Here is a 25,012-nt window from a genome sequence, read left to right as displayed (position 1 = left end):
AGACGTCGGCAACCGAGGGGCGGGGGAGGGGGCGGGGCGAGGGCGGAGAAGGGGCGGGACGCGGCGCAGGGAGGTGGCAGGCCGGGACTGGGCAGGAAGCCGGCTGCAGCTCCCGCCAGTGCCGAAGAACCTTCCTTCCTCCTCCTCCTTTACCTTTCCCCCTCTTCCCATCTCCCTCAGCTCCGGTCGCAGACACCGGTAAGTGTAGCCGCCGAGCCTTGGTGAGAGCTCGAAGCTTGGGTGGTAGGATACAGCATGCCTGGGCTGGCTAGACCCCCTCGCGGGGAAGGGCAAATGAGAAGGCAGTGGGTGCCTTGCGGTGTGGTCCCCTGTCCGCTGTGTAGTGAAAAGGGACGTCTTACCCCTTCGAAACCTTAAAACGGGCTCGGAGTGCACACACACCCTCACATCCACCACTAGATTTGATAACAGGCTTGCCAGTCCCATCCCACCCCCGAGACCCTGCCCCTTGGGGAAACCTGGCTGGGGGAGTCCTAAACCCTTTCCGCAGGATTAATGAAAATGGGCGCCCTCCTTCTCAAGGGGTCCCTCCTCTCTACCGAGGGACCCTCTCCCTTGTCACTGCAGAGAGGGGAGCTCCAAGTAACAAAGGTGTATTCTTTTCCCCCAAATTAATGACAAGAGTACTCCAATCGCCCCTGAACTTCCCTTTCTCAGCCTCCGTGCTCTCTCGTAGGCGGACCACCCTCTCCACCTGCATCCTTGCCGCTTCCCCCAATGCCCATGGATCCCTAGAAGCAGGGCGCCTCCTCCCCCTCGCGGCTTCGAAGGCTGAGAGACTTGGAAGCTGATGGGTGAAGCGGCATGGGTAGGCCCGAGGCGCCCCGCATTCCTTTTCCCCAAAAAGAGACGCTCCCCCTTTCCCTTCTAGCTGGAACGCTCCGGGTGGCCGTTAGCCCCGGGAGGGGCGGGAGTGGAAGAGCCATGGCTGGGGGAGGGGGACGGGAAGGTTGGTTAGTGATCTCTTTGGTCAGCCGGGAAGGCGGAGAAGGCAGGTAATTTACGGGCTGCGCAGGGTTAAGAGATTGCCGCCTTCGGTTTGGAAACTTCTAAGTGCCTGGGGAGACCCCTCCGTAGAGTGAGTGATTAGGCAGTCTGGGGATTGGAAGCCAGGTGGATGTATTTCACCGCAATGGCCCACGGCCTTCTACCCACCCTGGTTCCCATCGGACTTCCCTAACCGGTCTGGGTGGCCCTTGGGTTCCCTAAGGCCTCTGGAGACCAGTAAGGGGAGCTGGGCTTGTTTCTGCCCGCTGCAGAGATGAGATTAGGGGAGCTGAGTCCTGGGAACATCCCAAATCCAAAATCTGTGCGAGTAGCAGCTTCAAAGACAGAATATGGCTGTAGAGGGGTTAGTCCTTTACTGTGCAAAGCGTTCCTGTTTCACAAACGGGGTTGTAGCAGAAGCACTCTAGCTGGGGTAATTAAAATGGACTTTAATTTTCATTCTAGGCCTTAGTGGTATTAGTAAGTAACCCCTCCCCCCTTAACTCACATAATTACCATGTGGTATAGTCAATATGGTAAACAAATGTCGGCATCACTCAGTTAATTTTGGCCACTGTGACAGGATCTTTGAGGCTTTTTTACTATCAGTAGCAAGAGGTCATTTGTAAGGAAGAAATTGTGTTCAGCCCTACAGTTTTGGAAAATACAAAATAAGAACAATATGTTTTTTGTATGAAAATCCAGTAAGGGTTAAAAAAATAGATATCTAATTGAACAAATTGGTTTTATAAGTTATATGTGATTAGGACAGTCCTGGAAATTAAAGGCTGTTGAGTCAGGGAGTATATTGTAGCTAGGTTTCCCCTTGAGGCACCTGTGTTAGGAGATTTACAAGTAAATAGAGAATGATTTATGATGCTGTGTAATTGGGAGCCAACCTGTTAATGTGGGTAGTGAATAAAGAAATTGACCACCATCATTGCTTAAGAAAAGCTTTCTGGGGGGAAAAAGGCAATGGGACTTAAAATAGTGTTTCACCTTTCACCTTTCTTTGCAGCAGTTTGTCAGGCTAAAAAAAATAAACGTAAGCCCCCAGAGATAATATCATTAATATTTTGGTATTATATGATACATATCCTTCTAGGTCTTTTATTTTACTATGGAATATAGACGTAAAATACTAAGGTTTACGTAACAGTATGGGATATCTTGTAATTTTTTTTTTTACTTATTACCATGGATGTATTTTCATATCACTAAATGTCCATATTATCATTATTTAAAATGTTTATTTGTTTATTTTGAAGGGGGTGGAGAGGGGTAGGGAGAGAGGGAGAAAGAATCCCAAGCAGGCTTTGTGCTGACAATACAGAGCCAGATGCAGGGCTGGATCTCACAAATTGTGAGATCATGACCTGAGCCAAAAGCAAGATTCACACATTTAACCGGCTAAACCACCCAGGCACCCCTCCACATTATCATTTTAACAAGTAACGAATACTCCATTTTATGAATTTGTCATTATTTAACCAATTTCTTACAGTTAGCTTCTTTCCAATGTTTTGCTGCTTATTACATACTATAAATACAATTGCACTGCACATCCTTTTTGTATGTTTTGATATACCTATTTGATTATCTCCTTCAGATTCTGGAAAATGAATTGTTGGAAGAAGGTGTGTGCACTTAGAAATTTTGATACATACGGCCAAGCTACCCTCCGCCTGCACACCTACCATCAATGCGTGAGGATAGTAGAAGCTTTTGTTGAACTGGCTAGGTGAATACTACTAATGGTTTAAGTTACTTCTTGTTTCACCAGTGACAGCAAGAGACAGGGTGACATGAGAGATTCGACTGCACCCTGCCCTGGACAGCTTACAGATAGAAGAATTAACCCGTAAAGAGACTGAAGTGGGTTTCAGGATGGCAAAAGAAGACCTCCCGAGTACCTCAAAGGACTTGCAGGAACTGCAGAGGAAGCTGTCTTTGCTGATTGAGTCTATCCAGAATAACTCAAAGGTCAGTTTCCAATCAGGATATGTAATGGAAAAATCCCAAAATAACACCAGCTTAAACAGCATAGAAGGTTATTTCTCTCTGAGGTAGAAGAAATTTGGAGTAGGTCAGGAATCTTTCTAATTCACCACTCTGACATGCCTAAATTGTGATCTTCAAACTCATTGTTCAAGATGGCTGCTAAAGTATCAGCCACTGTATTCACATTTCAGGCTATGGGATGGAGGAGGGAAGGGGAGAAAGACTTGCAAGCCACTTCTAATTTAAAGGGTCTTCCTAGAAGTCACACACAGGCAGCACTTCCAATTATATCTCATAGACCAAAATTTAGTTGCAGGTCTCCCCTAGGGGTAAATGCAGTTCTTTAGATATAGAGGGTAGCTCTCAGTCTTTGCCACAGATACCTTCCTGTTTTGTTTTGTTGTTAATTTTGTCCTGTTATCTTGAGACTGAGGGGCTAAAGCCTACTTTAAGATTTGAGTCCAGTTTTCCACTAGAAACCCAGTGTCCAATAGAAGTATGATAGGAGCCACATATGTAATTTACAATTTTCTAGTAGCCACATTTAAAAAGTAAAAAGTAGGTGAAATTAATTTTGATGTATTTAGTCTAATATATCTAAATATTTCAATATGTAATCATTATAAAAAATTATTAATGAAAAAAGTCATTGAAACGTTCTACATTATTTTGTAGTAAGTCTTCAAACTCCAGTGTGTATTTTACACTTAATGGCACATCTCCATTTGAATTAGCCACTTTTCAGATGTTCAGTACCCATTCAATGGCAATGGGACTTGAGATGGTATATTCTGCTTTCTTGAATTTTTATCTTTCTTCTTCTATGTGTCACTCAGCATTTTGTCAGGAAAAAAAATAACAGTTCTCAGAGATAATATTAACATTGTGTTGTATTTCCCTCCAGACTTTTTTTTTTCCCATGCAGTATACCCATAAGGTACATACATATATGTAATGAAATGAACTAGTTTGTGATCTGTTTTTTGTATTAGACAGTACAATTCCCCTAGGGTCTATTTGAAGAGCTACCACTTTGCAGTCTAGAACAATATACTCTAGCGATCTTTCCTGGACTCACCCCAAAATGCCTCTGGCCCTCTTGGTGGATTTACCAAGCTATTTTTAAATTGGCCAAGCAGCTTTCTAGTCAGCAGGATGAGACTCTTGTTACTAAAAGTTAGCTTAGTAGGAAAGGTCCTTGTGCTCATCTCCATGTGCATTTGATTCTCATTAAATGTGTTAGTTAAGTTCTATGAGGTCACCTCAAACAATGAATTCGCAATTTCTCCAGGGGAACTACAGGATTAGGCTCTGGCAAATGTATGGTCACAACATACTCATCGATTGATAAATACATAAACTATTGCATGTGTATTTTTGTTTGAAGGTTACATATATATATATATATATATATACATATATATATATATATATATATATATATATATAGTTCATTCGTTAACATTAAACTCATGGCCAATAGCACTAGAAATCTTGCCTGAACAAAGTATTTTCTCTTAAGGCACATCACAGCCTTCTTACACTTAAGAACACTAGACAGTATTTCTGCCATTTTGAATGGTGAAATTACCAACAAAAAACAAAAATGTAAGAAAAGGTATTACAGAACCTTCCATCAGATTGACATAAGCATAATTTACAGAAACATCTACTTGTTTGGAGCATATTTAGATGATTTATTTCTCCCAAATAAGTTTTAGCCTTTCCTCAGAGTTAATCAGCCCTTTAAATTCCAGAAAAGAATAGATTGGCTTCTAAACAGAGTATTTGTGAAACAACTCCCATCATTTCTTCTAGGAAGCCTCTGGAATGTCAAGTCTTTGTTGTCTTACTTTTAGGCTGAGAGTCAGAAACCTGCTCAAAATAGCTTAAGCAAACGAGTAGTGAGGCATGCTGGGACTTTGGAAATGGGAGGCTATCTTAGAAGCCAAGGGTGGGAAGTGAATCAGGATCTGACAGGTCACTGCCAGGGGTTAGAGGTAACTCTAACAGGGGTTAGAGGTAACTCTCAACACCTTCTCTTGGGCCATGTTGCTCATGTTGCTTCCAGTTACCGTTTTTCCTTGTGCATCACCTTCATTCTCCTCTCTCTACAGCCTGGCTTTCTTGACTCTTCCATTCACATGCGCCAGTGTGACTCCCCAGGCTGGTACCTTCAACTCCCTATATCTCCCTCCCTGAAGCCCTTTAGGAGCCTTCTCTGGGAATCTCTGATTCCTAGGATCAGGCTTGACCAAGTCACCTGTGGCCAGGTTGGTGACAGCTGGGCAGGGGCTTCTCATTTCGTGGAGAGAAACATGGCTCCAGGGGCCTACCCCTATTGTGGGAAGGGACGGTGTTCAGAGAGGTGGGAAGAGAGAAGGAACATGGGCTGGGCAGATGCCCCCTGATGCTATGACTAACTAGTTTTGCTCCCATGCTGGCCCACGAGGGATGTTTTTGAACTAACCTCTGAATCACGTACCAGTGGGCACCCAGGGACCGCGGTCTGGGAGAAACTGTTACCCAGCACCTTGGAGTTGTCCTTACCACTGGTTTTATTTATTTATTAATTTTTAATATGAAATTTATTGTCAAATTGGTTTTCATACAACACCCAGTGCTCATCCCAACAGGTGCCCTCCTCAATGCCCATCACCCACTTTCCCCTCCCTCCCACCCCCCATCAACCCTCAGTTTATTCTCAGTTTTTAAGAGTCTCTTATGGTTTGGCTCCCTCCCTCTCTAACTTTATTTTTTCCTTCCCCTCCCCCTTGGTCTTCTGTTAAGTTTCTCAAGATCTCACATATGAGTGAAAACATGTGGTACCTGTCTTTCTCTGTATGACCTATTTCACTTAGCATAACACTCTCCAGTTCCATCCACATTGCTACAAAAGGCCATATTTCATTCTTTCTCATTGCCAAGTAGTATTCCATTGTGTATATAAACCACAATTTCTTTATCCATTCATCAGTTAATGGACTTTTAGGCTCTTTCCATAATTTGGCTATTGTTGAAAGTGCTGCTGTAAACATTGGGGTACAAGTGCCCCTATGCATCAGCACTCCTGTATCCCTTGGGTAAATTCCTAGCAGTGCTATTGCTGGGTTATAGGGTAGATCTATTTTTAATTTTTGGAGGAATCTCCACACTGTTTTCCAGAGCGGCTGCACCAGTTTGCATTCCCACCAACAGTGCAAGAGGATTCCCGTTTCTCCACATCCTCTCCAGCATCTATAGTCTCCTGATTTGTTCATTTTGGCCACTCTGACTGGCGTGAGGTGATATCTGAGTGTGGTTTTGATTTGTATTTCCCTGATGAGGAGTGACGTTGAGCATCTTTTCATGTGCCTGTTGGCCATCGGGATGTCTTCTTTAGAGAAGTGTCTATTCATGTTTTCTGCCCATTTCTTCACTGGATTATTTGGTTTTCAGGTGTGGAGTTTGGTGAGTTCTTTATAGATTTTGGATACCAGTACTTTACCAGTGGTTTTAAATAATCCGATGCCTTTGTCCTCCTTCTCTCTGGTAGCAAGGGACACTGATTGTCTTTTGCATTCTGACACCAGGGAATTGGCCTGTCTCCTAAACAGTTCCATATGGAGCCTTCATGTCCTTAAATACTGGCCACATCACCCTTACTTTGGAACCTGCCATACTCAGGCAGGTTTAAAATAAATTGTGTGCAGTTTAAAATAAATTTCCTTTGACCTTGGGCAAGTTGCTTAGGGTCTTTGAATCTCCATCACCTCTTCTCTAAAATAAGCAATGCTAGGCTCATTGGTTTGTTGTGAGGTGATCTCAGAAGCTGTTTAGAAAAGCTGTGGCACAGAGCCTGGCACATAACAGTGCTAGTCTGTCCCAGCCTGGCATTCCTGAGTTCTTCAGCACAGCACCCTCCCTGTAAAATCCAGGTTGGATGACATGTGCCTGCTTCCAGGATAGGGATGGAAAATTGCAGTTCATGTTACTGAATAATAAGCTGTCCCACTTTCCATCCTCCCATTGTATCCCCCTCTATTGCCATGAGAATGAGAAGTTAATTGCTATGTTCCAATTCCCTGGATTTAAATAAAGTTCCTCCTTACCTGCCTGTGAGTGTCTTAGGGGAAAATAAATGAGGAAATACATTGAAAGCACTTAAAACCGTGCTTGGTGCCTGAGTGTTTAATCAATGTTCTCTATTATTTTTTTTTTTATTTCCTTTTTTTATTTTAGAGAGAGAGTGAGTGGGGGAGAGGGGCAGAGGGAGAGAGAGAGTATCCTAAGCAGGCTCAGCAGGACCCTGTTGCAGGGCTTGATCCCACAATCCTGAGATCATGACTTGAGCTGAAATCAAGAGTTGGATGCTCAACTGACTCAGCTGCCCCTCTATTATTATTAGGTGTAACTGAATCATATCCTCCTCTTCTATGACAGACTGGCCTAAGTAGGGCCGTACTTCTTAGGGGAAGACAATTGCTGGGCTTAACTGCATCTTAAAATGGTCTCTCTGCATATCTGAATGATTCTGTTTGTTGGTCACAGGGCCCAGACTCAGAAGAGGCTAAGAAAAAAATAGATTCTCTTAGGGTCTGGAAGAATAGTCCTACTTTTCTCCTTTTGGATCACCAGGCCAAACTGTCCCCAAGTCCTATTGATTTTTCTTTTGTCATTCCACTTTCATGTTGCCATCAGCCTAGATTTGCCCATCAGTGTCTCTTGCCTGATTTCAGGCGAATTCTCATAATTGCCTTTTGCACATGACTGCCAGGTTCATATATCTTAAATTAGTGCTTTCATGATATCATAGTCATGCTCAAATGCCAGCAGTTTGCCTCCTGTTTTTTTTCTAGATAAAGTTTAAACAAGTGCTTTACAGTGGAAGTACTGTGCAATGTGTGTATAGAGTTTTAAATTTGCTAGTAGTCCTATTAAAAAGCATGAAAAGAAATGTGAAATTACTTTCAATAATATATTTTATATAACCCAAAATATCCAAAACAATATCATTTCAATATGTAATAATATAAAAAATTAGTGACGAGATAGTCTACTTTTTTTTAGGTTTATTTTTTTATTTTAGAGAGAGAGCCAGCGTGAGCAAGGAAGGGGGGCAGAGGAGGAGGAGGAGAGAGAGAGAGAGAGAGGGAGAGGGAGAGATCTCAAGCAGGCTCCATGCTTAGCGTGGAGCCCGACTCAGGGCTGGATCCCACAGCCATGAGATCCTGACCTGACCTGAGCTGGAACCAAGAGTTGACACTCAACTGACTGAGCCACCCAGCCACCCCAGTCTACATTTTTTAATATACTTAGTGCACATCTCAATTCAGGTACTAAATATCCATTGAAAATACTTGATCTCAGGGCGCCTGTGTGGCTCAGTCAGTTGAGCGTCCGACTTCGACTCAGGTCATGATCTCACGCCCTGTGAGTTCGAGCCCCGCATCAGGCTCTGTGCTGACAGCTCAGAGCCTGGAGCCTGCTTCGGATTCTGTGTCTTCCTCTCTCTCTGCCCCTTCCCTGTTCATGCTCTGTCTCTCTCTGTCAAAAATAAATAAACATTAAAAAAAAAAAGAAAATACTTGATCTCTTCAGATTTCATGAAATTTACATTTGAAAATTTATTTGAAACCTACCTGACCTATTTGAAATGTAATTAAAAATATTCCTGTGACTGAAGCATATATCCATTTTTAAATTTAAGTTAAACTAAGTTAAAAACCTAGTTCATCAGCCATATTTCAAGTCTGCAGTGGCCACATGGGGCTACTGTGCTGGATGGTCCAGGTGTAAACTCATGAGCCTGGCATTCAGGTGTTCCAGCCTCATCTCCCCACTGTGGTTACTGGGTCTCTTGATTATAAGGGTCAGAGAGAACAGTTCAGTCTGTCAGATGATGCCTTGGGTGGTTGGAGGAGTTAATAAGAATATATGTGGACTACAGCTGGAAACAATCAGGACTTAAGACAGATCCAGGGACCAGCCCCACTCCCGTGACCCGTTCTCTCACCTTCAGCTGACTTAACAGGAGAATCTCATTGGGTTCTGATTATGTGAGCTCGCATTCCTACTATAGTCACCTCTGGCTAGAGAAGTTGAATAGCCAAATCTGATAGCTTTTCTCAGGAGGAGCTAGAGGCAGTATAGCTAGTGGGCATTGTGCCATTTTTGTGGCCTCACAGGAAGTGAAGTTGTTCATGCCTGGAGAGTTCTAAGGAAGCAGTGCTGAAGCCCCAAGACCAAGGGCAGTGGCTTCTTGGAACAACAGCCTTTTCTGGTTAAGCAGCATGAGCACTGTATTTTGATCACTATCAACTTCAACTGCAAAACCCTATTGCCTTCTAGCTTGCCTCCAGATCCCCACTATTGGAGTCATTAAGAGGTACATGTGTTTTGTGTAGTGGCATCCACGATCACTGTAGCTTGAATTTCCTCTTCATTTCAGCTGCTGGCCTGTAAGGCACTGAGGAATGAGACCTGGGAAGGACCAGTTTTGATGGGGAAAAGTTCTTGATGGAACATTGTAAGGGAACTGGAACCAACATGTCAGTAGTGAGGAGACAGCATGGGGCTTAAGAAGAGGGGCGAAGCCCATCCTTGTGGGGTTGTCTAGGGCCAGTTCTCTATTAAAGCGGCCCTTCCCCATTGAGCCAGATCCAAAAAAAACCCTTTTGCCTGGTGAAGGAAGTTAGCTTGTTTATTAATACAGCATAAGCTTGCAGGTGTCATCGGACTATGTCCTGACTGTGGTATCCAAGTTGATGACATAAAAGCATTTTTTCCTAACAAGGTGAAGCCATTGCACGCATTAGACATTCAGAATGAAGAGATTCAGCTTTGGATGCCTAGATTTTGCCACTTGGAAACCGCGTGACTCTAGGCAAATGCCATTGGTTCTCAGACTTTAATGTGCGTACGAGTCACCTGGGATCTCATTAAAAATCAACATCTGGGGGCGCCTGGGTGGCGCAGTCGGTTAAGCGTCCGACTTCAGCCAGGTCACGATCTCGCGGTCCGTGAGTTCGAGCCCCGCGTCAGGCTCTGGGCTGATGGCTCGGAGCCTGGAGCCTGTTTCCGATTCTGTGTCTCCCTCTCTCTCTGCCCCTCCCCCGTTCATGCTCTGTCTCTCTCTGTCCCAAAAATAAATAAAAAACGTTGAAAAAAAAATTAAAAAAAAAAAAAAATCAACATCTGGGGTATGGGGGCTCCTGGGTGGCCCAATCGTTTAGGCACCCAGCTTCACCTCAGGTCATGATCTCACGGTTCCTGAGTTCAAGCTCTGCATCAGGCTTTCTGCTGTCAGCGCAGAACCCACTTTGGATCCTCTATCTCCCTCTCTCTCTGCCCTCATCTGCTCATTCTCTCTCTCTCTCTCTCTCTCTCTCTCTCTCTCTCTCTCTCAAAAATAAACATTAAAAAAAAAATCATCTGATTTAGCAGGTCTGGGGGAGGGCTTGAGATGTTGCATTTTTAACAAGCTCCCAGGTGATGCCAAGTAGCTAGGACTTAACCTCTCTGTGCCTCAGTGGCCTCAACTATGAAACTTCAGCTGTGAAGTAGGAGACAAATGGTGTGTACTTTACATCCATGTGTACACATGCTGAGGGCCTCTTCTGAGAGGGTGTGTGTTAAGCGGTAGAGCCATGACCAGGTCTTTCCTACTTTCATAAGACTTAAAGTCTTATGACCCTCAAACCTGCCATCTGCCTATAGCTACCTTAAGCTGTTGCCAGGGTGACTCATGTCTTGGGAAAATTGTTAGTGTTGCTGACTTGTTACATTACTTATGAGCCATCCAACTTCATGGCCTTTGCTTATATACTTCCTGCAGCTCAGGTGGGTCCATCAACCTGGGGGTCAGACGTAGCGTTTAATCCTGGCTCTTTCTCCTTTGCCTGCAGGTGGTTGCCTTTATGAAGTCTCCGGTGGGTCAGTACCTGGACAGGCATCCTTTTCTGGCCCTCACTATGCTGGTGTTTGTTGCTGTGTCAGCCATTCCTGTTGGATTCTTCCTGCTCCTTGTGGTGCTTACCTCCCTGGCTGCTCTTGTGGGAGTCATTTTACTGGAAGGTATCCTGCTCATCTATTCACCCCCTTGGAAAATGATTCAAATGGGAGCACAGTATTTATTTGGCACCTGCCACTGATATCAAAGTTTCCTCTTATTGAAAAAATCAGAATGACCAAGGCAGATTGTCAGAGTAGTTAAAAGATGGACTCTGGAGTCCACATTAGAATCCTACCTCCACAGAGGCGCCTGGGTGGCTCAGTCGGTTAAGCGTCCGACTTCAGCTCAGGTCATGATCTCGTGGTCCGTGAGTTCAAGCCCCGCGTCGGGCTCTGTGCTGACAGCTCAGAACCTGGAGCCTGTTTCAGATTCTGTGTCTCCCTCTTTCTCTGACCATCCCCTGTTCATGCTCTCTCTCTCTGTGTCTCAAAAATAAATAAACGTTAAAAAAAAATTTTTTTTTTTTTAAAAGAATCCTACTTCCACCAACACAATTTTGGACAAGTTATTTATCCTCTCTGAACCTCAAACTCCTCATATGTAGAATGGGGATGATATAATAACTGTCTCAAAGCATTATTGTAAGGATTAAAATTCATAGTTCCATAAAGTATTTAGCTCAGCCCATGAAACCTAGTAGCTTCTACATGAATAGTAACAGTCTATTTCACAACTAGTTACTGAATATCCGTTGCATGCCAGGTACCTTGCTAGGTGGTAATGTTTCCTCTTCCCCACCTTTCCTCCTGAAGTCACACTGCCAGCTGTCAACTTCTCCTTTTGTTGCTAAGATAAAATTACTGAGAAGGCAGATCTGACCAGCTCAGTTTGCCTTTTCATATCAGATCACAAATCACAAAATACTGGCCAAAGAGGTGGTTGCCATTGGGTCAGGCAATCACCTCTGATTTATCCTACGACTTCCCAGGGTTAAGATCACGCAGAGTTGTTTCCCTGCCCGGGGAACTGTGGATAAGGCAATTTATATTCAAAGGAGAAAGTGAGCATCATAGGCAGATGAGCAAAATACAGCCTGGCAGAGTAGCTGTTCACTAAATATTGACGGATAGAGAGATGGATGAATGAATGAGTGGAGGAATGAATGAGTACTGTAGCAAAAGTAAATTTAAGGAGGGGAAGAGAACCACTGCATTTTGGTGTATCATGCAAAGTTTAACAGAGGACAGGATTTACAGATCTGTAACAACTCTTGTTTCCTTTGGGGAAGTAAAGACTTTCTAAACAGGAGGAACAGCATATATAAAGCCTTTAGAACAGTAGTCTGGAACTTGAGTGTGTTTAAGTCTTACTTGTGTTTTTGAAGATACAGACTTCTAGGCTTCATCCAGAGATCGTTAGTAGTTCTGGAGTAGGGTCCAAAAATCCGAAATTTTACAAGCCTTCCTGATGCATCTGATTCTGATATAGTGGTTGTTGGCCACACTTGGAAAAACACGGATCCAGGATTTTGCAAATCTTTGTAAAAAGGCAGCACATCCATTTATATTGTCTGATTTCCTTCCTTTGCAAGGTCCGTCCCTGAAATTATATCACTGCAGCCATGAGGATGGAGTCCTGAGTTATTTGACCACTCCCAAGGCAAGGAAAAGGGTATTTGCCTTGCAGTGATGCCCACTTGGGTGGTTAGATTACCTCCTTTTTTTTTTAATCTTTTTTTAATGTTTTATTTATTTTTGAGAGAGAGAGAGAGAGAGAGAGCGAGTGAGCGAGCGAGCAAGCAGGTGAGGGGCAGAGAGAGAGAGGGAGACACGGAATCCGAAGCAGTCTCTAGGCTCTCAACTGTTAGCACAGAGCCCGACCCATGGCTCAAACTCACAAACTGTGAGATCATGACCTGAGTCGAAGTCGGACACTAAACCTACTGAGCCACCCAGGTGCCCCTAGATTACCTTCTTTTAAAGTGATGCTGGAAACCTGGATCTTTATGGGAAATCTCACTTAAAAAGTCTGTTAACTGTCATAAGCACAGTGGCCTTGGGTCTGGTAGCTTTCAATCTGTTTTAGCTGAATGCTTCTCCTAACTATGCTTTCTTCTAGGACTGGTCATCTCTGTGGGTGGCCTCTCACTGCTTTGTGTCCTCTGTGGCTTGAGCTTTGTGTCACTCGTCATGTCAGGGACAATCATGGTGTCCTATGTGATGGTCTCCAGCCTTGTCAACTACTGGTTTTCTCCCAGGTAAATACATGTCAGTGCAATAATTTAATCTTTACCATTTGGGGGATTTTCACAAATAATACCTTAACCCTATTTGGTTAGTAAAATGGTGAGAGGCAGGTGTTCCTTATAGGTTTCCATATACATCAGACATCACATGGGAATTTACAATGGAGTTTCAAACAACCACCACACACAATTACTCATTTTGTTGTCATGGCAACTCTGAAGTAATTGTTACTAATTCCTTTTAAAAGATACCATTAAATTTACAAAAATTCAAATTAAGGGTTTTTGAGGGGGGCAGCCGGAAATACTCAGCATGCATGTACCTCAGGATGATGCAGGGGGCCACAAATCTGCTGTTCCCAAAGTCTGTCTTCATTCCCTTTGCTCTTCAGAGTGTGTGTGTGTGTGTGTGTGTGTGTGTGTATCTCACCATACTGAGTGTGTTATCTTGTGTTTGATTACATGGATTATGTTCCTACATTATGGCTCCTAAATGCCAGCTACACTTCATCTGGGCCTTCACTGAAGGAACAGTGATGTATTTAAATGCTAGAGGGAAAACCAGACATACTGAGATTAGTGTAAGACAGTATGTTTGTCTATAATGGACTGCCCTCCTAAGGGATTTTCAGAGATTTTTTTTTAATGTTTTTTAAATTTATTTTGAGAGAGAGTGTGTGAGAGCACAGAAGGGGCAGAGAGGGAAAGAATCCCAAGCAGGCTCTGTACTGTGCAGGGCTTGATCCCATAACCATGAGATCATGACCTGAGCTGAAATCAAGAGTCAGACGCTTAACTGACTGAGCCACCCAGGAGCCCCTAGAGATGATTTTTTTTTAATACTTGATTTCTATCCATTCTCCTTGATGAATTTAGAATCTAAGTCCCAAGTGGGCTGTCCATTATGCTTCATTTAAGCTCTTGCTTAATTGATGACAGCAGCTACCCATCAAGCACTTGCTCTGTGCCTGGGACTCTGTTATGCGCTTTCCAGGCCTTAGTTCATATAATCCTCACAACCATCCTGTGAGGCAGGTACTAGCTCCAGTCTATGACAACTAAATGAAGCCAAGTCCCAAAGCAAAGTGTGGCGGAGAAGGGACTTAAATACAAATCACTTAACTCTGAAGCTTTTTAACCAAGATTCCAAAGTGACTCCAAAACAGGAGTCAGCAAACAATGTCTTTAAGGGGCCAGATGATAATACTTTATTTTAGGCTTTGCAGACCATGTGGTCTCTGTTGTAACTCCTCACCTGTGCTGTTGTAGCCAAAAAACAATGTAGGCAATAAGAAAACAAGTGAGCATGGCTGTGTTCCAATAAAACTTTATTTACAAAAACAGGCAGCAGGCCAGATTTGGCCCAAGGGATTTGCCAACCCTTGCCCTAAAAGAACCTACATCCTGAATTTTATTTTTCTATAGGCTAGCCCTTGAACTTCTTACCAAAGTGTTATCCTCTTGTTACTCATGTTGGAAAATAAAATGTGAAGTAGGTATAATTTAAAATACCTCAGGGGTGGTTGTCACAGGCTTGCCTGGTTGATGTCTCTGGAGTTACATTCAGCTTCTCTAAATTGTTTTGATGACTATCAGTCTCAAAGGAGATAAAAGGAAAAATATTAGCCAAAATTTGGCTTATTAAAGCTGATGTTTCTGAGCCAAAATTTCTCCCCACCTCTGAACCCTGCTCTGCTATACCGCAGGAAGTAGCAAAACCTGAATACCACCTACTTGTCAACAAAGAGAGTAAAAAGATATCCAAGAGGGATGCCTGGGTGGCTCAGTCAGTTGAGCATCCAACTTTGGCCCAGGTCATGATCTCAGTGTTGTGGGTTCGAGCCCCATGTCAGGCTCTGTGCTGACAGCTCGGAGCCTGGAGTTTGCTTTGGATTCTGTGCCCCCCTCTCTCTACTCCTCCTCTGCCCGCACTCTGTCTCTCTCTCTCAAAAACAAACAAAAAAAGATACCCAAGATTTCTCCTTTATCTCCTTACAGCCCTCTTCTCCTCCCAACCAAGACCCCTGGACTGATTGTTTTCATTAGGGCAGTGGTTCTCAAGCTTTTTACCTTCTTAAAATGACCCATTTTACCTTCTTAAAACTACTGAATCTCCCCAAGTTTTTGTTCATGTGGTTTAAATGTACCAATAATTACTGTAGTAGAAATTAACAAATTCAAAAAATGTTTATTCCTTTAAAAAGAGCAGTTTTACCAGTTGATGTAAATAACATCTTTATAAGTAACATTTTCCCATTACAAAATGAAGTAAGTGGCATTGTTTTACATGTTACAAAGATCTTTAAGGTCTCCTTAATAGAGGTCAGCTGGGTTTTGCAGACCCCCGCCTCACAAATGTGTGACTGACAAAGAGAGGAAAAGCTTTTTCAGATGACTGTGGATGTTCTTTGATAGTACACGAAAACTCAATATGTGGTAGTTTCTCAAAGGTTAACTGAAATGTGACTTTTTGTAGTTCATTATATTAAAATCTACTGGTCTGTCTTGCACTTTTATTAGATCTTCTATGGTGCGTGTTTTTTAACTTCATGCATTGCTCATTTGGAGAATATTGGTTCATGGAGTCATGCAGATGTTCCACATATACTGTGAAAACTCCACTGTTGGGGCACTTGAGTGGCTCAGTCAGTCAAGCTTCTGATTTAGGCTCAGATCATAATCTCACGGTTTGTGAGTTCAAGCCCCGCATCGAGCTCTCTGCTGTCAGCACAGAGCCCCCTTTGGATCCTCTGTCTCCCTTTCTTTCTGCCTCTTCCCCACTTATGCTTTCTCTCTCTTTCTCAAAAATAAGCTTAAAAAAAACACTCCACTGTTCCTTTGTGGAGAATGAGAGCAACAAAGGCATTGAGCATATTATATTACTATGAAAATAGTTGTCACCTGAAAACCCTTGCACTAGTGAATTCTTAAACTCAAGAAACCTCTTACTGAATGTTCCAAAGCATAGGGGGGAAGAAAGAGGAACTGTTCACTTTATTCCATGATGCAAATGGGATCTTGACCTTAAAACAAAAGATAATATGCAGCTAAAATTTTTGAAAAAGAAAAAAGGGAATAAAACTGTAAGATGTCCTTAAGAAAATGGATTAACTGCATGGTGTCATCTACATACCAGCCACCTTATGTCTTTTGGTGTTGCCATGCTTAGCCCATTGGTTTGTGACCTCATGGCCACAAGAAAGCTGTTGTGGCTCTGGCTACACCAAGAACATTCAAGGCAGGATGAAGGGAGAAAAAAAAAATGAGACCTCCCTCACCACTTGAGTCTGACCATTTTTATCAAGTAAGTGCAGTTTTTCCTAGGACCTCTCCCCATCCTGCCCAAGCTGACTTCCTTGGCTAGAATTGTGTCAGTTGGCTGTTCTAAGCTGGCAAGGAGGCTGTGAGATGGAGTGCTGTTTTCTCAGCTGTGTTGGTCAGCCAAACTCTGGTGTATGCCACAGTTTTCTGCACTGGGGTGTCCATGTTGGCAAAGGTATTTGAAATTCAAAGATAATCTATAGATGCACTTAATATCGATAATGCTATCTCCACTCTCACTCCCCTCAGAAACTTGCCATCACAGGGGCTAAAAAAGCCCTATTTGTCTTCCTTTTTGCCCCCTACCTCTCTTCTGTTGAAGATGTCAAGAAACAGCGGATTAATTGGAATCAGAAGATATGGGTCTCAATCCCAGCTCTGCCATTTTTTAGCTGTGTGATCTTGAACAAGCTGCTTAACTTCTCTGTTCTCAGTTTTCTTTCACTGGTAAAATAGGGCTACTCCAACAATCACTGGATTATTGCGAGAATGTGAACAATACACTGAGAAAATGCAGTGTCCAAATTAGAATAGAGGGAAGGGCCATAATCCCTACCCCTAACTCAGTCATTTTAACCTCTTGTGCCCTCAATTTCCATCTGTAAATGGTAAAGCCTCAAATCTGGTGTTTCAAGAAGCAGCTAAAAACAAACCAACAAAGAAAGTCCTGTATTCAGTTTTGTGCATGCTCAGCATTAAAGCTCTTTAAAGAGGCCCTATGCCTGGGTAGCTCAGTTGGTTAAGCCTCTGACTTTGGCTCAGGTCATGATCCCATGGGTCATAGGTTCAAGCCCCGCATCAGGCTCTGTGCTGACAGCTCAGAGCCTGGAGCCTGCTTCAGATTCTGTGCCTCCCTCTCTCTCTGCCCCTCCCCCACCCACGTTCTCTCTCTCTCTCTCTCTCTCTCTCTCTCTCTTTCTCTTTCTCTCTCTCTCTCTTTCTCTCTCTTTCTCTCTGTCTCTCACAAAAATAAATAAGCATTAAAAAACAAATAAACAGGGGCGCCTGGGTGGCTCAGTCGGTTGAGCATCCAACTTCAGCTCAGGTCATGATCTCACAGTCCATGAGTTCGAGCCCCGCGTTGGGCTCTGGGCTGATGGCTCAGAGCCTGAAGCCTGCTTCCAATTCTGTGTCTCCCTCTCTCTCTCTGCCCCTCCCCCATTCATGCTCTGTCTCTCTCTGTCTCAAAAATAAATAAACATTAAAAAAATAAAATTAAATTAAAAAAAAAAAACAAATAAACATGGGGTGGCAAGTAGTTTATTCAGTTAAGCATCCAACTTCGGCTCAGGTCATGATCTCACAGTTTCTGAGTTTGAGTCCCGCATGGGGCTCTGTGCTGACAGCTCAGAGCCTGGAACTTGCTTCAGATTTTCTGTCTCCCTCTGTCTCTGCCCCTCCCCCACTCATGTTCTATCTCTCTCTTCCTTTCTCAAAAATAAATAAGCATTAAAAAATAAATAAACATGGGGTGGCTGGGTGGTTTAGTCGGTTAAAGCATCCAATTTCAGCTCAGGTCATGATCTCACTGTTGGTGAGTTTTAGTCCCGCGTCGGGCTCTGTGCTGACAGCTCAGAGCCTGGAGCCTGCTTTACATTCTGTGTCTCTCTCTCTCTGCCCCTGCCCTACTCATGCTCTGTCTCTCTCTCTCAAAAATAAACATTTCAAAAAATAAAAAATAAACAAATAAAGAGGCCGTAGGGCTAACCATTTCCTCTTGTTACCAAACAGACTGTTAACACAACAAAACTCCGGTGGCGACTGTCAGCTTGCTATGAAGTCCGCAGACTTAGAGGGGCTCTACCAGGAATGATCGGCTGAGCGAAGCCAGAGCTTTTTGCAAGCACTTCTCGAAGTCTGTGGATCATACTCAACCCTTAGGATTGACTCAGAAGGGGGCTGGGTGGTCAAACACTCCCTGTATGTGTCCTCTAGCCTTTTCTCTTATTTGTAGGATCCTGCGGGGGCAACTTGAGGCCACTTGGTGATCAGTTGCTCTTGAGTCCCTGTGGTCCTGTTGGCTGACCCACCCTCACGTGAGAATTAGCTGAAAATTGCAGTGGCTTGGCAGCTCCTCCCACCTTTCACTCCTCTCCAGTGTGCAGTCTTGACTTTGGCCCCACTCCTTACAGCCAGCAGCTTGACCCCTAAGACTCCAATCTTGTGTCCAAGGGCCCAACTGGAGCAACTATGGTTTCTTTTTTTTTTCTTCTATCTTCCTTCCCTCCCTCCCCTTCCTTCCTTGCTTCCTTTCTTTTTTTCTTTCTTTCTGAAATGAGGAAGCTGTTTATTTCTTCACTTCCTTGAAACGAGGTGGCAAAAGTGATCGAAAACAGAACAAATTCTTCTGCCTTATTAGCTTTGTATCAGAAAAACTAGCAAAATTTGGTAATTATGGCCTCTCAGACAAAGCTGGAAAATACAGTCCAAAGTTAACTTTATGGCCAAGGGCACTTTTGAAAAAGTCTAAAGGCTTAGTTCCCACGTTGAGTACTGTTAAGTGCTGTTAATTTCTAAAATACTTGCACTTGACACTTTTGTATTGTTTTAAGGAACTTGTTAAGCCACATCTGTAAAAAGTCCTATGGCAATGCTAAAGGATTACACAAACTTTTAAAATCCCATGGGATTTCTACTTCAGTGGTCTGCTGTGGCATTTTATTAAATATTTATCTAGACGAGCTTCTTAACTCTTTATTTCACCCCCAAGACATCATACCTGCTTATTCCTTCTCTGTTGATTTCATGTCAGATCCCAGGTAATAGGGTTTGTGATAGACACTCCACCCAAAGTGGCTTTAAAAAGTGGGGCGCAGAAGGGGGAAGTTCATTTCACTCAACTAAAAAGCCAGGGGTTAGATTTTCAGGTACTGCCGGATCCAGTGGTGCTTTGAGGCATCTCTCTCCCTTCATCCCTCAGCCCTACTTTCCTCCTTGTGAGCTCCTTTTCCAGTCAGGCCCTCCTTACCTGGGGTCCCAGCAACTCTGGCTTTACATCAACCTTACAGTCAGCACTCTGCACTGGTAAGAAAGCTGCTCTTTTCCAACAGTACAAGCAGATGTTCTGGGCTTGGCTCTGATTGGACAGACTTGGGTCATGTGAGCAACCCTGAACCAATCACAGTGGCCAGGATGTTAGACTCTGCTGATAGGGCAGGGCTGGGACATAGGTTCATGGGAACCAGGGATGGTTTAGGTCAGGTCCACTGGTTTCACATAGGATGGTGTGCATACTCCCAAAAGAATATGAGAAGGAGAGGAAATATTTACTGGGCAAACTAAAATAATAAGCCTGCTACTTATGATAGGGCATAAAGGCCTTCATCTGGAAACTTCTGAATCCCTTGACTGTCATGCCTGTCCCTAAAGGTGGTTTTACCTCTACTTGAGAACAAGAGGTGCCCTTTCTTGCCAGTATTAACAGTTGGTATTTATTAAATGTTTCTTTTCTTCATGCAAGGGTCTGCTATTTTCTGTCTATGGTATGTACCCAGCTGGGTTCTGAGGCTTCAGTAATGGAAAAATGAAAAGGTCCCCAGTCCTGAAGTTCACTTTCTAACACAGGAGTTGTTTAACAAGTGTATTAAATGTTGCTGTATAGCAGTTTACCACAAACTATAGACTTAAAAGAGCATATGTTAACTCACATTTTCAGTGTGTTAGGAGTCCTGGTTCAGCTGGGTCCTTTGAAAGACTACAAACACAGTGTTGCCAGGGCTAGGTTCTCATTTGAGGCTCACCTGGGGAAGGATCCACATCCAAGCCCACATGGTCACTGGCAGCATCCAGTCCCGTGCAATGTATATAGAACTTCACACCTGGCAGCTTGCTTCTTCAAAGCCACTGAGAGAGAGAGTCTCTTAGCAGGGCAGACATTACATTCTTATGTAGCATAATCACGTACATCTTGTCACTTTCACTGTATTCTGTGGGTTAGAAGCAATCACAGGTCCCAACCACACTTGAAAGGATGGGATCGCACAAAGGCATGTGTACCACAGGTTGGGATCATGGGCTCTACCTTAGAGTCTACCTGCTACAACAAGCAGACAAAGTATTAGATTGTGACAAGCATATCAAAGAAAGTAAAGGGTGATAAATAACTGTGGGAGGCCAGTTTAGTCACAGCAAGCAGGGATTTCTTCTCTGAACCAAAGAATGAGAAGTTACTGCCATGCCATGAGCTGGGGCTGCGTGTTCCCAGCAGAAGGCACAGGGACACAAAGGCCCAGAGACTGGAAAAATCGAAATGTCAGTGTGGCTGGGCCTGGTAAGCAAAGGGTAGATGAAAGAGATAGGAGTCCATCGTGCAGTGGTCCATATAGTAAGAAATTTACACCAATGAGTAAAGGGAAGACCATAAAGTTTAGAGGGACATAGACTTGGATGTTAAAAGATCACTCTATAGGCAGTGGGTTGGGAGCTGAAAGCCATTTAGGTCTCCAGAGGCCCAGAGCAGAGGATGGTTGTGGCACCACACTGGGATGGAGGTAATGGAGACCTCCCTCCCTTGGAGAGCCGCATCTGGTGGTAGATTGCATGTGGGTGATGAAGGAAAGGGGGGCATAAGGATGGCACCTAACTTTTTTAAACTTGAGCTGGTGGGTAGACAAAGACACTATCTGAGGTGGGGACTGGGTGAATATTCAAAATCTGCTTTGCTTATATTAAGTCAGATATGCCTTTAACACCAATAGGATGAATCAAGTAGACTGTTGGCTTAGAGTGTAGGTCTGGGCTGAGGATATAATGTTTGGGAGTATTTTCAGTGCTGAGAGCTTTACACAGACATCTTATGAGATGGTCTCTTAGGAGTAGCCAAGAGATCATTTTAACGTTTTTTTTTTTTTTTTTTTTTTTTTTTGTTTTTTTTTTATTTATTTTTGGGACAGAGAGAGACAGAGCATGAACGGGGGAGGGGCAGAGAGAGAGGGAGACACAGAATCGGAAACAGGCTCCAGGCTCCGAGCCATCGGCCCAGAGCCTGACGCGGGGCTCGAACTCACGGACCGCGAGATCGTGACCTGGCTGAAGTCGGACGCTTAACCGACTGCGCCACCCAGGCGCCCCCCAAGAGATCATTTTAAAACACATTTCCGATTATATAAACATCCTTACTTCAAACTCTGCAAGTACAAGGTGCTTTCCCACTACACTTGAGTGAGACCCATCACAAGCTGCCCCTGCTGGCTTCTCATTTTTTGTATGCATCAGCCTCTGGAGTTTAGAAGTGAAACTAAGGTTTAGAGCAGAACTGACTCAATAATTCTGCCAAGAAACGTGGCATCTAATCATAGCTTTGCAATTCAGGCTCCCCATAATATTGCCTGGAGCCCAAGGCTTTTGCCAATCAAACAAAGTAAAATAACGTACAGAACCTAGCAGAGTGCCTGCCATAGAACGGGCCCATAAGGCACAGTTGTCAAAATGCACAGTGCACCATCATTTAAAACAGTGCAACAGGAACGTGTAAGAGGCCTATTGTTAGCCAAGCTTGGAGGAATGTTAGGACTCACCCATTATTCAAAAGGTGCCTGCTTTTTAGATACAGTTCAATGTGTGGCTCATTTGGAAAGGTAATTTGCCCTCAGAGCATGAAAGCTGTGACTTTCATGAAACCTCTACAAATCAATACACGTTTTCAGTCCATCCTCACTACCACCCATTTTAGAGATGAAGAAGCCAAAAGACTGAGTGGTTAAACTGTTTTAAGGGCACCCAGAAACAGGTGGGACTCAAGCCCAGTCTGCCTGACTACAAAACCCACCTGTGTAACCCGTGTACTGTTCAATATCCACTCCTCCAACCTGCCTTTGAGGCCTTCTGAAATTTGGACCCATGCCCTAATAGATGCCGTCTGCGACCGTACCCACATCCTTTGCTGCCGTGTCACTGAACTCCAGAGATCGCCGGTTTCATGAAACGGAATGTGAGTGATTGGCTTCCCCTAAAATTGTCCCCATTGAAGTAACCATTTCAACTACCACTTGTGTGCAACTTCTGCAGTCTGCTCCGTGTAGAACAGGGTGTCATAGGTAAGTGATGAATCCCTGTATTCTACTCCTGCAACCGATATTGCACTGTATGTTAACTAACTAGAATTTAAATAGAAGTTGGAAAAGAGAGAAAAAAAAGGGAGATTGAGCCCAGAAGTTGCGGCATTCTGGCAAAGGCAGATCAGGTGTGAGTTGTCCCAAGAAGGTTGAGAATGACTAACGGTACTTTCATGAGGTTCTGCTGTGCTTCCTTGAGCAGGAGAGAAAAGGTGGAGCTAGAGAGAGGACGTAGAATTTGAGAGTAACCTTACCTATGCCATGACATCCCCCAGAACCCCTGTGCGTGCATGCATACACATATCCTGAGTGATTAAATTATGCGTGCACGCACACACACACACACACACACACTGAGTGATTGGTAAGAGCTGTGACAACTACGAATTATTAAAGTGCTTTCTTTGCCTTCCTGAAGGAAAGGAAGGGGGTAGGGATTACATACAAATTTGGTGTGCCTCTTGGGTGTGTCGTTAGGGTGGATACTATCCATCATGTGTGTGGCAGAAAAGTTGAAAATCAATGGTGTTGGGCATCCCCTTTCCAAACCTCCCTTTTTGAAACATTTCCACCTTCCATAGTCCAGCTTAAATTGAAGTCATGTCTTGCTGTGTGCACTGTCTTTATATGTACAGCCCTTGTGGACCAGGCATGGTGAGCAAGTGACAACCTCTCTGTGTGTTGACTTCCTCAGTCTGTAGTGAGAATGCTACCCACCCAGAATCTTTGGGAGGTGGAGGCAAGTGATCTCTAGATTATAAAAGTGCTACAACACAGTGGAACAATTATACCCTTGCTCAACGAAATTGTCTCTTGTTTGGTGCTATTCTCTTGCATTTGTCCTTCCTCCCACCCTGCTTACGTGCCTCCTCTCCACCAGTGCTCTGGGGATGGAAACAAAGTCTGTCTATTCACTTTGGGTAGCCTATAACCTTATACATAGAAGCCCCTGAACAACATTTTCCATTGACTACAAAGATCAAGAAGTCTGGATCTATAGCCTGTTATAGTCTGGCAGCATCTGGAGGCATTTTTGATTGTCATGACTGTGTGTGTTTGGAAGAGGGGGTGAGACTGGCATCTGGTGGGTTGAGGCCAGGGATGCTGCTAACCATCCTACAGTGCATATGACACCTCCTTACAAAAAGATTATCTGGGCCCAAATGTTGGTGCCAAGGTTGAGAAATCTTGATGTAGACAAATAATGAGAATTAAGAGCATTAGGCCAAGCAAGGCACAGTTCATCTGGGATCAGAGACTGGAGTTGGCCAGGTCTGTGCTAGAGCAGCCAGTTACAGTAATGGCATCAGGAAAACACCTTCATGTTTGTGAAACAAACATTTCAGGTTTTCAAAGACCTTTCACATCGATTACTATTTTTGACCTTTCACAACAGTTTTGCAAGGTCACTCTGTTCCAACTTCATGCCATACTCATCAGCTGGCAGAAGAGGAAACTGGGCCAACAGTTTGCCAGAGGTCTCAGGGCTGGCTGGTGACTAGCCCATCACCAGCCTGCTAGGTCAGGCACTGTTTGTTCATCTCTCCCTGCTTTGTTGTTAAAGCAGAAATGACATGGGGCACCTGGGTGGCTCAGTCGGTTAAGCTCCAACTTCAGCTCAGGTCATGATCTCACAGTTCGTGGGTTCGAGCCCTGCGTTGGGCTCTGTGCTGACAGCTGGGAGCCTGAAGCATGCTTTGGATTCTGGGTCTCCCTCTCTCTGTCTGCCTTTCTCTCTTTCTCTCTCAAAAATAAATAAAAATTGGGGCGCCTGGGTGGTTCAGTCGGTTAAGCGTCCGACTTCGGCTCAGGTCATGATCTCTCGGTCCGTGAGTTCAAGCCCCGTGTCGGGCTCTGTGCTGACAGCTCAGAGCCTGGAGCCTGTTTCAGATTCTGTGTCTCCCTCTCTCTGACCCTCCCCTGTTCATGCTCTGTCTCTCCCTGTCTCAAAAATAAATAAAACGTTAAAAAATTAAAATAAATAAATAAATAAATAAATATTACCAAAAAAAGCAGAAATGACAAGGCTGGCTGTCGGCATTGTTCAAGTTTCCAAAACGCGGGAGGAGACTCAAGGTCCTATACATATGCTATGCCCCTGTTTAGGTGCTGGAGCTAGCTTCAAGCCTCATTTGAAACCCTTAAAAAAAAAAACAGCCCTTATGCCCCTGTTTAGGTGCTGGAGCTAGCTTCAAGCCCCATTTGAAACCCTTAAAAAAAAAAAACAAATGGATCAGAAGTGTTTCCTAAAGAAAGCGCTTAATTTCTGAGCCAGAAGAGGGAGCTCACGTTCAGGCAATATGAAGCTGGGCCAGCAGGGAGTAGCGCTAACTGGAAGAAGCTTTTGACTCACACATCAAATGTTAACTTGCATCCATTAATGTGCATTGTTAATGTGCATTCGTAACAAGGAGTCCTGCTACAGGGCAGATTCTGAATCCTTAGGTCTGG

General features: G+C 43.9%; 1 protein-coding gene across 7 annotated transcripts; it reads left to right on the top strand.

Moving 5' to 3' along the window:
* Nucleotides 1-47: 47 nt before the first annotated feature.
* Nucleotides 48-24,790, top strand: LDAF1 (lipid droplet assembly factor 1). Of its 7 annotated transcripts, none has more exons than XM_058711576.1 (5): nucleotides 48-198; nucleotides 2,792-2,991; nucleotides 10,896-11,064; nucleotides 13,061-13,199; nucleotides 22,359-24,790. In XM_058711576.1, exons 2-5 carry the CDS (start codon nucleotides 2,896-2,898, stop codon nucleotides 22,402-22,404), a joined length of 450 nt encoding a protein of 149 aa, XP_058567559.1. In that variant the 5' UTR covers nucleotides 48-198; nucleotides 2,792-2,895; the 3' UTR covers nucleotides 22,405-24,790. The 7 variants fall into 7 exon arrangements, with proteins under 7 accessions (XP_058567559.1, XP_058567558.1, XP_058567552.1 ...); XM_058711575.1 differs by lacking the exon at nucleotides 22,359-24,790 and adding an exon at nucleotides 18,240-19,962; XM_058711569.1 differs by lacking the exon at nucleotides 22,359-24,790 and adding an exon at nucleotides 15,186-15,703.
* Nucleotides 24,791-25,012: the final 222 nt, after the last annotated feature.

The sequence above is a fragment of the Neofelis nebulosa genome, chromosome 18, assembly GCF_028018385.1.
Source record: "Neofelis nebulosa isolate mNeoNeb1 chromosome 18, mNeoNeb1.pri, whole genome shotgun sequence".
In the NCBI taxonomy this organism is placed as follows: domain Eukaryota; kingdom Metazoa; phylum Chordata; class Mammalia; order Carnivora; family Felidae; genus Neofelis; species Neofelis nebulosa.
Note: the sequence above shows the minus strand (reverse complement) of the source record. Positions and strands in the feature narration are given on the sequence as shown.